This window comes from Megalops cyprinoides, chromosome 9 (genome assembly GCF_013368585.1).
Source record: "Megalops cyprinoides isolate fMegCyp1 chromosome 9, fMegCyp1.pri, whole genome shotgun sequence".
NCBI lineage: Eukaryota > Metazoa > Chordata > Actinopteri > Elopiformes > Megalopidae > Megalops > Megalops cyprinoides.
Genome location: NC_050591.1, coordinates 31,842,168 through 31,854,448, shown reverse-complemented (window position 1 = coordinate 31,854,448; position 12,281 = coordinate 31,842,168). Strand labels below are relative to the sequence as shown.

Here is a 12,281-nt window from a genome sequence, read left to right as displayed (position 1 = left end):
CACAGTGTTTTATTCATTCGTTTTTCACTTCAGTTGTAAGCCTAACATCTTTCAGAAAAGAGGGAATGACATTAACGTTTCGGCTCACGTTCCTTCGGAAACCCACCCACTCTCTCTCTCTGCCTCTGTCTCTGTCTCTCTCTTTCTCCCGTCTCGTGTCTGCGTCTCGGGTCAAAGCATGAGCCTCCTCAAAACTATGTAAAATCCTATAAACACACCAAATAATGTAAGCGAGCATGGTGTTTGCAGTCATGCTGAGTTTCTGTGTCCTGAGCAGGGAGCATCAGCTATGTACTGAGGCAGAGGTGGTGGAGATCTGTAGCTGGCTAGGTGGCTAATCAGGCAATCAGCACTGGGAGGCATCAGTGGGCACCATCACTGCCAGTGGCATGAACCTCTGAAACCTCTTCTCCCCCACCCCCTCATTCACTTCACCTCTCTCTCTTTCTCTTTCTCTTTCTCTCTGTCTCTGTCTCTCCCCCCCTTCTCTCTCTCTGAAACCTCTTCTCCCCCACCCCCTCATTCACTTCACCTCTCTTTCTCTTTCTCTCTGTCTCTGTCTCTCCCCCCCTTCTCTCTCTCTGAAACCTCTTCTCCCTCACCCCCTCATTCACCTCACCTCTCTTTCTCTATCTCAAACTCTCGCTCCCTCTGTGCTTCTGGGCACCGACTCCTGTTCGCATGCGCTCTTAATCACCTCACCTGATTAAAACCCCATTAGCCTCGTGTTTCTCGGGGAGAGACGGAGAGCAGCGTAATCAAAATGGAAATGAATGAGAGAGCACAAGCGGGAGAACCGTGCAGGTCAGCCGCGAGATCGCGGGCCATCGTGCTATTCCCGGCTCTCCCCTTCCTGCGCGCTCCTCTTGTTTTTAGTAATGGCTTCCACCACCTCGTGGCGCCAAATAAGGTCGTGCAATTACACGGCTGACGACGGGGATGACTCAGAGCCAGAGTCACGTCGGCAGCGGAGATTGAGTCCGAAGGATGGTGCAAATTAAACCAGGACAGGAAAGAGGGCTGATAGATCTTTTAACTGGTTTTCGGCAACAGAGTTTGAAACAAGCAATTCTGACCGATAATGAGGCCATCGAGTAAACTCTGCCTGTAGACCTGAATTCAATAGACCCGAATTCAGTTTGTACACCTCATTTGTGCACGTGATCTTGGATCAATAGTCAGGTGGACTGATCCCAGCCCTGAACCAACAGAACCCATAATGCAAAGTATGTTACTAATGCCTTCTTGTGGGTCAATCTCTGACCTCACTGATTCAGCTGACTAGTTTAGTGTATGGAAACACACCAATATGTTACTATTAGCACTATAAACAGCTCCTTGAGCCACACTCCATCTCTCTCTCTCTCACACACGCACGCACACACACCATTTAAATCCCATTCATCAATTTCAGTGGCAGACTGAAACCGCTCCTGCCAATATTGAACAAAGGCACAGCTGCCATTAAAGCCATCCGTGTCAGTGAGAGGGCCCTTATGTCTGTCGAGCTAAGAACTGAGGAGTGGCTTATAGATCCGAATCACATTGCACTCAGTGGCACTGACAGAAGAATGACTTAAACCCATCGCTTATGAACACAGTACATGTGCACATCACGGCGTGTGGAGTTTACTGGCGTTTTAATGAATACAGTTGGGTCTTGTCATGTGTGATAGCTTTGAAGTGGCTTTGCCCCTCAATAAGCAGAACCTTTCAGAGCACACACACACACACACACACACACACACACGTGTACCATTTCCTGCCATCCTTTCATTAGGCAGTCTGAATGCATCCACAGAAAGATGCCACTATCCATAAATCCAATGGTATTTTTGCTGGAGCCGTATTTATGGTAGTCTCTCCTGCTGCGCTCAATTGATCCGATACGGAGACATTGACGGAGGAAAGAAGTGGCGGACGGACAGACGGATCATTAGAAGGACATTAATCCCAGGCCTGAGGCTGGCCTCTGGGCGTGTTGCGTCCGGCCCGAGGGTAGGACACATATGGGCCAGGAGGCCAGAGTCTCACCAGGTCTGTGTACTCTGTGTGTGTGTGTGTGTGTGTGTGTGTGTGTGTGTGTGTGTGTGTGTGTGTGTGTGTGTGTGTGTGTGTGTGTGCGTGCGCATGTGTGTGTGTGTGTGGGTCGTGACCACAAGCTGAGACAAGACTCCATCCTTCAGCACCTCTTCGATCGACACAAGGTGCAGACCCAGAGAGGGGGAAAGAGAGCTGACCCAGGAAACAGGCATTGCTCCTTTTGGTGTTACGGACCGGGAGGGGGGTATGGGGTAGAATAGAGGGGGGGCCCAGGAAACAGGCATTGCTCCTTTTGGTGTTACGGACCGGGAGGGGGGTATGGGGTAGAATAGAGGGGGGGCCCAGGAAACAGGCATTGCTCCTTTTGGTGTTACGGACCGGGAGGGGGGTACGGGGTAGAATAGAGGGGGGGAGGCGTTCTTTGTGAGCAGCCAGCTTTCACCACATGCTTTCCTGTAATTAACCAACAGGGGACGTGGGGTGCAGCGGGGTGCCGGGCACGATGGGAGGCTGGGAAGTGATCTGTCCGTCCATGTGTCCTCGGGGAAGCGCAGAACACCACCTGTTAATGAGCTCTGAAGCGGCGTGTAATTAGTGGAGCCGAGCTGTGTGCCACCCCTTCGTTCAGGACGTGGGACAGGGGACAGGGGACAGGGACCGGGACAGATGCAGGGCGAGAGACTGGGAGAAAGGGATGGAAAAGAGATAATATCTGAGGGAGGGAAAGGGGGGGGAGCAGTGGAAAGGAGCGACGAAGAGGCAGAGCTGAGGTCATGCGGTGTAGAGTGAGGGTGCTACAGAGAGGCACTGCATCAGCTGGACACGTAGCTCAAGTGTCACGTACCATACAACCGACCCATCACCGTTTCCACAAACTCCAATGGCAGGTGCTTAGCCCTCTCTCCTGCAAAAGCCTCTCCTCCACATTGCAACTGTTGGCACGCAGCAGGCCTCGTGTGGCACTTCAGGCTCGTTAACTCAATAGCTGTAGTGATAAGAGACCAACAAGGAAGGACTGTCGTCTACAAAAAACTGCCGCTTCTTTGTATTGACCTGGGAATTTAATCAGCCACTTTTTTCCATTATTTCCGAATACGCTTTTGAGAGTTTTTCAGTTGATAGCTCTGAGGCGTGGATTAAAAATTAATTCCGAGGTTCTTTTTTTTTTTTTTGTGCGTGTGGGTTTTATTTTCGGCGCTAATCAAAGCCATCCTTACTCTCGCAGTGCTCGGCTCGCTGTCAGAAGTGAAAATAAGCCGCGGCTGAGGCCGGCGGGTGCTTTTTGTGCACCGCTCCCGCTCTGTGACAAGTTTCTGAACGGGATTGTCGTCTGCGCGGCAGACAGACAGGCCCATTCAGTTTCCCGGTTGTCTCGTCTCCGTTCACTGTTAAACACGCTCCTCTCTCATCTATGTCTGTGTTTGCATTTTCCTGTGTGTGTGTGTGTGTGTGTGTGTGTTTATGTGTGTGTGTTTTCATCTCTGAGTGCATCAGCACTTCCTTACACATTCAGCCTGCATGTTTCCACTTTTCTTTTTGTGTGCAAAGCATATTGTTGGTTTTCGTCACCTGTGTTTAAACATGGTGGGAACAAACGAAAGTGATAATAGCTTTTTTCCCAGCTAGGAGCTCTTGAGCTGGAACAGTTTTTAGCAGTTTTTAGGTTTTACCGCAACAGGAAAAAATGTTCCCTCGCGAGTAATTCTTCTTGAAAATGAGGACCGAGGTGAGTCTTTATCACCAGTTTGGTGTAAGATGGTGTGTGTTTCTGTGTGAGTAAAATGGCTGTTGCCCGCTGGGCTTTTGCAGAAGGAGAGAAAATGGGAATCTGAATGACACCCGTGTGCTTTGCGGCCACGGCCGTCCCCGGACAACAATTGTGTCACTTGTCCCCTGGCGATGCCAGTCTTCATTCTGCGAAACAGACACCTCTGGCAGATTGTGTCTTGTTGTCTGTCTCTTTAGACTGCCTTTCATAAACCCCCGTGCCTCCCCCTGCCCAAATTAACCCCCATCATCACCTCACAATGAGAGTGGGCGTGGCGCTGCTTGATTTATCCCACCCCCAGCCATCAAGAGGGCACAGTTAGCCCGTCCAAGCCGTCCGCCCCCCTCAGTCACCCAGCCCCAATCCAGATCTCCCCCAGGTCCCCACACCCCTGCCCCTCCCTCCACCCCCTGTCCCCCCCTCCCTGCCCTGTCCAAGGTGAGCCTGTCACTCATCCTGCAGACAGAGTGAAGACAATGATGTGAGGGGAGACTGCAATCAATAGGTCTGATTTACAGCAAAGCGTGCAATCGTGTGTGTGTGTGTGTGTGTGTTTGTGTGAGAGAGAGAGAGTGTGTGCATGCATGCGTGCGTGAGTGTACGAGTGTGCAAATACCCATCCCTCCCAGGCTTCTCCTGCCCATATGCTCCCCCAGGAGTGTGGCACAGACTGCTGGGAAAAAGTGTGTGTGAGAGAGAGAGAGAGAGGGAGAGGGGGAGAGAGAGAGAGAGAGAGAGTGAGACAGAGAGACGCACTTTCTGCACACACGCACACAGCCGCACTGAGATACGGATGCTCCCGCAGAACTTGTAGGGAGAGAGCCTCAGTCTCACCACGTTGTGTCTCCCTCTCCATCTCCATCCCCAATGCGGTGTGGATGGGGCAGAGGCCGCAGCCTAACACCTTCCATCCTCTGAGGGACTGACAGGGGGCAGCTGACCGGCACACACTGCCAATCCCACCCGCAATCGCCGCTGCGCGCTCAGTACGGACGATTCCGCCAATCTCCTGGTAACCGGTCAGAAAAACGCCAGTTTGGATTGCTTACAGCAGAATGTGGATCGGTGGCGCGTGGGGACGGGGGCAGGAGTCGGGGGGTCGCGTCTGCACCCCTCTCCTGCTGTTTGCGCTGCTCTGCAGCCTGTGTGCGCAGGCCGCGGGGGTCAGGGTCGTGTCCCGAGCCGGGGAGAGCGCGCCCAGGGTCTCAGTCGCTGTGGTGTTGTTTCCGACAGACCCGGGCGAGCAGGAAGCGGCCAGCGAGGGGGTAACGCCAGCCCCGACCTCCGAAAACGACGATGACAACTCACTGCTCTACACAGGTACTGCTGGGTTCTTTGTTCACTTCGGCTGGGAGAGAAGCACTTCAGACGGCTCTCCAAACCAGACCCTCTTTTCTGTCCCTTTCTCTCTTTATTTCACTGCACAGCTCATCTAAAAAACCTGTTCCTCTGTCCTATTTCCTGAACCTCTCTCTCTGTCTGTCTCTTTCTCTCTCTTCCTCTCCCTGTCTCAGAGAGGTCCCATTGGAGAGCTTTTACAGTTTCAGTTCATATGTGTATAGGGTCTTTGTTTTTCTCTGTGAAAGTAGTTCTGAAGGTTTCTTTTTAAAGTTAAAGGGTTAAGGGTTCAGTCTCATACCAAATATTAGCAAAATGTCTGGTTACAGGGTGTCTCACTATTGGTTGCGCTATTGGTTGACTGACCATTGGTGCTGAGCAAGATATTTCACTGGTCTCTCTGTTCATGCACCTGTTTCTCAGGTTAAATGTCTGTCTGAGGTTATGCATTAATTTTAGCGTTGTATACTTATTGCTCAGGTAATAAATATCGATCACTTTATACACTTGTCTCTCAGGTTACACACCTGTCCCTTAGGAAGAGCACCAGGCTCTCTGTTGCACACTGATGATATGATAATACATATGTCTGTCAGGAGGTGCACCAGTGACTCAGGTAGTATAGTGTTTTATTGGTAATACAGCTATATATCAGGCAGTACACCTGTCTTTCAGGTTGTACACTTTGTAGTACACCTGCCTATCTGGAAATACATTAGATGTATGTAGTTTCTCTGGTAACACACCTGTCTTTCAGGATGTAGTACGGGCATTCTGTGGGAAGACATATCTATCAGGATGCGCCCAAATACCTCCAGCAGAAAAAGGTTTCTCTGGTGACACACCTGTGCAGCAGTCTCTTGGGTAATACACTTGTTACTCACACCTGTTACTCTCGGTGGTGTACTTATTTCAGTTGAAACACATATAAGGTCTCTGAATTGATACATCTCTCTTTGTGGTTTGACAATGACAAATGTGAAGTGAAATCATGAACCAGACCAGGATAAAAAAAAAATCCAATCTAATTGCTTTAGCAAGTTTCAGGGGCACACTCAGTTAAAAGCCTTGAGAACACTGTGAAGCACTATGAAGCCCATGACATATTTATTGCAACATAACCCTTTTATCCTAGCTTTTTTTTGTGACAATATGACAGACGTAACATGGTCAAACGTTATTCATGGGCCAATTTATATTGTTTGAAAGTAGTTTAATTCACGTTATTGATGTAGTGCTGATGAAAGAAAGAAAGAAACCAGGTAAAAATCTATCAAAATAATGATTGCAAAATATAAAAAAAAAAACTCATTTTTTATATGCTTATAAAGCTATAACAAAGGGGATTTGTATTATCAGTTTGCCTTTGCTTAACAAGTTGTAAAATTCTGGCAGATTGGTACAGCAGGTGAAAAACAGCAGCAAGTGAACTGTCAAAGATCTCTTAATTTTACCCATGTATTAAAACAGCTCTGTTTCCAGGCTGTTCACGAATGATGTCAATCACCCCTGCAACTTCAACAGCAGTCGTGACAGGCTAACAAAGGTGTCACTCTGCAACATCTCCACAGCCTGACACAATGTCTCATACCTGCACTCCCAAAACAGACAAGGAAACAAACTTTAAAATCTGCCTAAAATAGGCTAAAATACCAGCAGTGTAGAAGGTCGAGGCAGACCGTGTGCCTGTCTTCACCTGTACGATTATGTGTGCGCTGTGCAGTATGGTCAGCAGTGTAGCATAGGGGTAGAGGGTCTTGTAACCGGAAGGTTGTAGATTCACATCCTCTATGTGGTGCACTCTTGTACCCTTGAGCAAGTCGCTACCCTTCTGAAGCTAGTTTCCAGATATGGAAACTGTTGATATCAAATCTGTGCCGTGCAAGTTGTCATGGATAAAGGTGTCTAGGTGTCTGATAAACAAAAAGAAAATGTATTGTCATCCATACTCAAGAAAGCTCAGGAAATAAAAACAAAACAATAAGTGTCCCATCAGATATGTCATAACTCAGCCACTGTCGTTTAGTCACCTGCATCTCGTTAACTTTCACCTTAGCCCTCCCTGGGTGGCCACCTCTTTCCCACAACACGCTGCACTTACATACACAAGCAATTATTCAATCAATGAAATGGCCTGTCAGTCAGAGCATGTTTAATTGGGATAACCACTTAACTTAACACATGCTTTAGTGACCCATGCCATTCGATTTGTTGATTTGAGTGCAAGCTAAATGGTTAGAATGATGTTTCCAGTTTACTATGGACAGCCCACTTAGTAACCCATGTTATGCGCTGATCCTGACACAGACTACTTTACTAATGATCTATAAAATAAAGCACAGTTTATTAATATGTAATAATGAACCTGTCTTCAGACAGCATAAACATGCTCTTTGACTTCCCTTACTTTTTTTTCTATGCTGAGGCCTTTTCAAGGGAAGGAATATTTATTAAGTTTTATTTGAGTTCACTTAAGTTAATACTGGTGAAACACAGCTGAGTGAAATAAATGCACTCACTCATAAATAAATGTGACCGGTTAGAAGATGGGGCACAGTCTGGAGAGGCAAAGAGAGGCCAGTGAGACAGAAAGAGGAAAAAAAGGGCTTTTAAGTGAGTGAGACAGTAGAGATGTTGAATAACAACCCATGAAACACATTCAATTCGGATGAATTCAGACACGTCTGCCTTTTTATTCTAATGGGAGTAAAAATGACAAGAATGTAATATAATCTAAAATTCACTCCTTTGATTGTTTTTTTTTTTATTACACTATTTGATAATTCACTCAAATTGTTCTCTGTTCAATCTAAAATTGTACTTCTATCTGTCTTTTATGTTTACTCATTAGATATGCACATTCATACTTTTGTAATTCACATTTATCCCTCATTAGTAAAGGTTTTAGCATATTAGCGTTTGTAGTAGCAGTCACAGATGTAGCCTAATTGCCGCTATGCTTGTTATCATTCTCCTGTGTCTCCTTTGCCGCTCAGTAATTTGGGCAGTATACTTCTGTCACAGTGTTTTAGAGGAGAGCTCAGTGCTGTTGTGTGGCATGCTGAGAAAACGCAAACTGCCGGTTTCATTATTAAAAGAAGCATCCCCCCCATATGTACGCTGGGAACCCCCCATCGTTCTCTGGGCCAAAAGCAATAAACATCTTGTCCTTGTTATGAGCAAAACTGGAGAGAGTGATTTCAGAGGAGAGAACACCTGCGGGCTGTGAGGATGGTAAGAGGAGAATTGTGGGAGAGGAAAAAAAAGGGGGCTTTTATTGCCGCCTCTGGTTTTTTAATTAACTGGGCATGTTGGTCCCGAGGCGAGAGGCGTTCCTCGGAGGGGAGAGGAATTCTACACTGAGTGACAGGCCATGAGTCCGTGTTCAAACGCAAGGGGGCTGGATGTGATTAGGGACCGGCCTGTGTTGGGTATTTTTTCCTGGTGAGAGTCCCGCGGAGGAAGAAGGAGTGCTCACATGCTCACCGGTCCTCACCTTTCCTCACCTCCAGCCTGTCACCCCCGGTGATTAATGGGACCTCACACGGCCGTTCTCGTCCCCGTGACCAGGAAGTCTGAATGAGCTGCCAGCGGGTTTATGAGACGATTTCATCATGGGTGACGGAGGAGACAATGAACCCCTGAGGGAGGCAAAGTGTCTTAGGAGAGGGTCAGTGTTCATAGCCACCCATTCAGTAACACCATGGAGTGTTAAGTGCAGAGCAGATGTTTATCCATATATATATAGTGACACCAGGCAGCGTTAAGTGGGGAGCAGACACTTATCCTTATATGTACAGTAACATCAGGTAGTGTTAAGCGTAGAGCAGATGTTTATCCTTATACATGCTGTAATAACAGGGAGGGTAACCTAGGAAGCGGGTTTAAGTTCATCTCCAAACACACAGTAACGCATTACATTACATTACATTCATTTAGGAGTCCCTCTTATCCAGAGCGATTTCCAGCACAAAAGAAAAGAAGTGTATCCATTCAATTTGAATGAGCAACAGTGTCAGACCAGGTTAACACTCCCAGACCAGTGAGTGTGAGCATAACACTTTTCAAACCCTACCGCAAGTTAACTTGGGCAACCTGCCTAGACAGCCTAGGAACTAAGGAAAGCCAGGTACACACAGACATACACGACAGTCGCTAGATCACTGAATCCAAAACACAGGTCGTGTAAAGTGGGGAGCAGGTGTTCGTTCCCATAATAATAATAATGGATTATATTTATACAGCACCTTTCAAGGTTCTCAGAACACTTTACTGCAAAGGAGGGACTCACCTCAATTACCATTAGTGTGAGTGATGGGTGATGCGCTGGCAGCCATTTTGCCTTGGAATGCTGACCACACACACATACGATAACACCAGGGAGAGTAAACCGGACAAAGCTCTTTATCCTCACTGGCACCCTGCCACCCTAAAAGAAGTCATCCTGACATACACCTCCAGAGTACAGACAGACCTGAATCTCTGGCTTTATAACTCTGAGCTGAGCGTATCCGAGAGCTGTGAGCTGGGGACGAGGAAGTAACTGTTACCTGAAACTCATTCACCAACACTGGGGAGCGTTGAGTGAACGGAGGAGTAGTTTTGTGGGGCTTTTGGAACATGCTAGAGTTGTGTACGTGATGAATTCAGCTGGCAAAGCACATCTGTATTATGTTCAGCTTCATTGTGAGATGTGTCTGAGAGCTCACTCATCAGTCGGATTTAAAAAACAGTTCCAAGGGCTTGCCTTTAATCCCGCTATTTAATCCCATCTGCCGTTGGAAGGAAATCGATCTCTCGCAGTTTACCGAATTGGAAATGAGGCTGATGTGTTCTAATACTTCATTCGGTCCGTTCTTGATGGAACAAAGAGAAACGGTGGCCAGGGACTCGATTTCAAGAACGCCCGCATCCGCTTGACCGAGGCGGAGCGCGGCATAGTTTGGCACCTGCCACCGCGGCTAAAGTGAGAATGTGGCTCACCTTCCAAAGCCAACAGCAGAGGGTCCCCCCGGCCTTTCCTCTTCTCTCTCTCTCTTGGCGTTTACTTTCCCGTAGAACAACCTTCATAGAGAAACAAAGTTAATTGATTATGAGGCGCCTCTCCCCCCTGCAGCTGGTGAGGGGGCGAAAATGTTAAGTGGCTCATTGGACTGCTTTAGCGGGCCGTTGAACGCAGAGTGCATTAAATGAGATTGTCACTCTTTGTCACTCTGCTGGAAGGTTGCGTCAAACCCAGCGCATTCGGGACTATTAAAATCGATTAAGCCAGACTTTGACCTCTCCGCTTGCTCCAGCTGAGTGGAACTAACGTGGCTGCACTTAATTGTTCCCGACACAGACACTGTCTTCGCTGTTTACATTTACGGGTTACATCGAGCTACTTCAGTTCAGGTTCAGCTCCAAGAGGTGGATGCATAACAGCCTGGTTAACCCATTTGTAATACAGCAAAATGTATGCAAATCCCATGGTTCTGTTACATCATGCAGAGCAGACTGCTTCAAGGCATGCTTGTTGCCCCTGTGGGGAAGTATTCCCTGTTTGAGTCTCTGTGATGGAAGTGCAGGGTTTTAGGGAGGAATGGGGATTTCTGAGGCTCTGTGTGCATGGAGTGGGGCTGTAATAACATACCCTGTTTCGAGGCTCTGTCTCAGAAGCGCAGCCAGGATGTAAAGCTGAGGATGGGACGCCCAATGCGAGGGGATTGTCCGAGGAAAGGCGGATTCTAAAACCAGACAGCTTCTGCCAGCCTCACCCAACTGCTTCTTCAGTGTCAAAATGCTTGCTTTTCATGTTCAAATCCACAATGGGTGTATTGCAGTGTTCCCATGGTGACAGATCAAGCAAATTGACAGCCAAAGGAGTAGCAACAGTACCGAAAAAGTTAATAATAAGAAGAATGATTGGAAAAGTGAGAAGAATGAGAATAAATAAGATAATCCAAAAAAAAAACAAAACAGCTAGGCACTGCGGCTGTCTAGCTTTCAGATTCAACCCCTTTGAATCAGCTGATGTCTGCTTTCCAGACTTCACATGCCCAAATAGGGAAGATCTGTTTTTCGCATCTTGAGCTGTAACATGAAAGGCACAGCAAGTCCTTTCAGATCTCGTATCACCCATCTCCGCTCTGGCTGTCAACAGCAAACGCCACGTCTGTCTGCAAACCCGACAAATAAGAACGCCACGCCGGCGTTCGGAGCATCGGTAAGAAGAAAATGAAGGGAGGGAAAGGAGGAAATTGAAGGCCATCGTTTCGCAGACAGAATGGAGCGTGTCTCGACGTCTGTCACGTCCCTTCCTCTCGTAGTGCGTCTGCTCCTGAACATCTAGTGCGGTCTGTGCACCAATGTGACGAATGGGGTGAAGGGGGACCCGCTGGTAGGTTTGAGGCACGCGGACAGAATGCGAAGGTGGGGGGGGGGTCAGTTAATTGAGATAGCATAGAGTGTGAAATCCCAGGTCAACACCATCCCTCTTTTTCAGGACATCCGCTTTACCCCACTCATTGGAGACTCTCATGAAGAGACGTTTCCCAGTCTGCAAGCCAGACCTCAGGCCAGGCACTGTCAGGGGAGACATACTCTGTTTCCTCATTGCACGGCTGATAAGACAGTCCGAGGTGTGTTGGTATTCACGGTTCGCTGAGGTGTTGGGGAGCTGTTACCTCTTTCCTGACATGACTGGGGGCGGGGGGGGGGGGCACTGAGCGCTTGGCTGCTTAGTGGTGACAGTCCCTCTGGGACAGAGACAGAGTGCTTCATTTGCTCTCCGTTCTGTACCCCCCATTACAGGCGGTGTGCACTGGCCTTGTGTCCTGCCTATCAGAACTAATCATGTGTCACCCCCCCCCCCCCCCCACACACACACACACGCACTCAGTGACACACACACACACACACACACACTCAGTGTCACACATTCGTGTCACCAGTGTTCTTTGGAGTGAATGACACCCCTCGTTTTCATGAACTTGGGTGCTGGCTCATTTGACGGCACCTCTTGCGGTTCTGGATTCAGCATTAAGGGTGCCCTCTCTCAGATCCCTGCTTCTGCAGCCGTGACCCCCTCATGCTGATCTTTCCTGGGCCTGATCCCACTTAAGGAATAATTACCCCAAATTCCCTCAACGCC

General features: G+C 48.2%; 1 protein-coding gene across 1 annotated transcript in view; it reads left to right on the top strand.

Moving 5' to 3' along the window:
• The window catches only part of robo1 (roundabout, axon guidance receptor, homolog 1 (Drosophila)), a 325,278-nt gene that overhangs the window by 110,106 nt on the left and 202,891 nt on the right, over nt 1–12,281 (top strand). Inside the window, exon 3 of the mRNA XM_036536220.1 lies at nt 5,045–5,131. Within this exon, the coding sequence (XP_036392113.1) occupies nt 5,045–5,131 (87 nt within the window). The remainder of the gene's footprint in view (nt 1–5,044; nt 5,132–12,281) is intronic.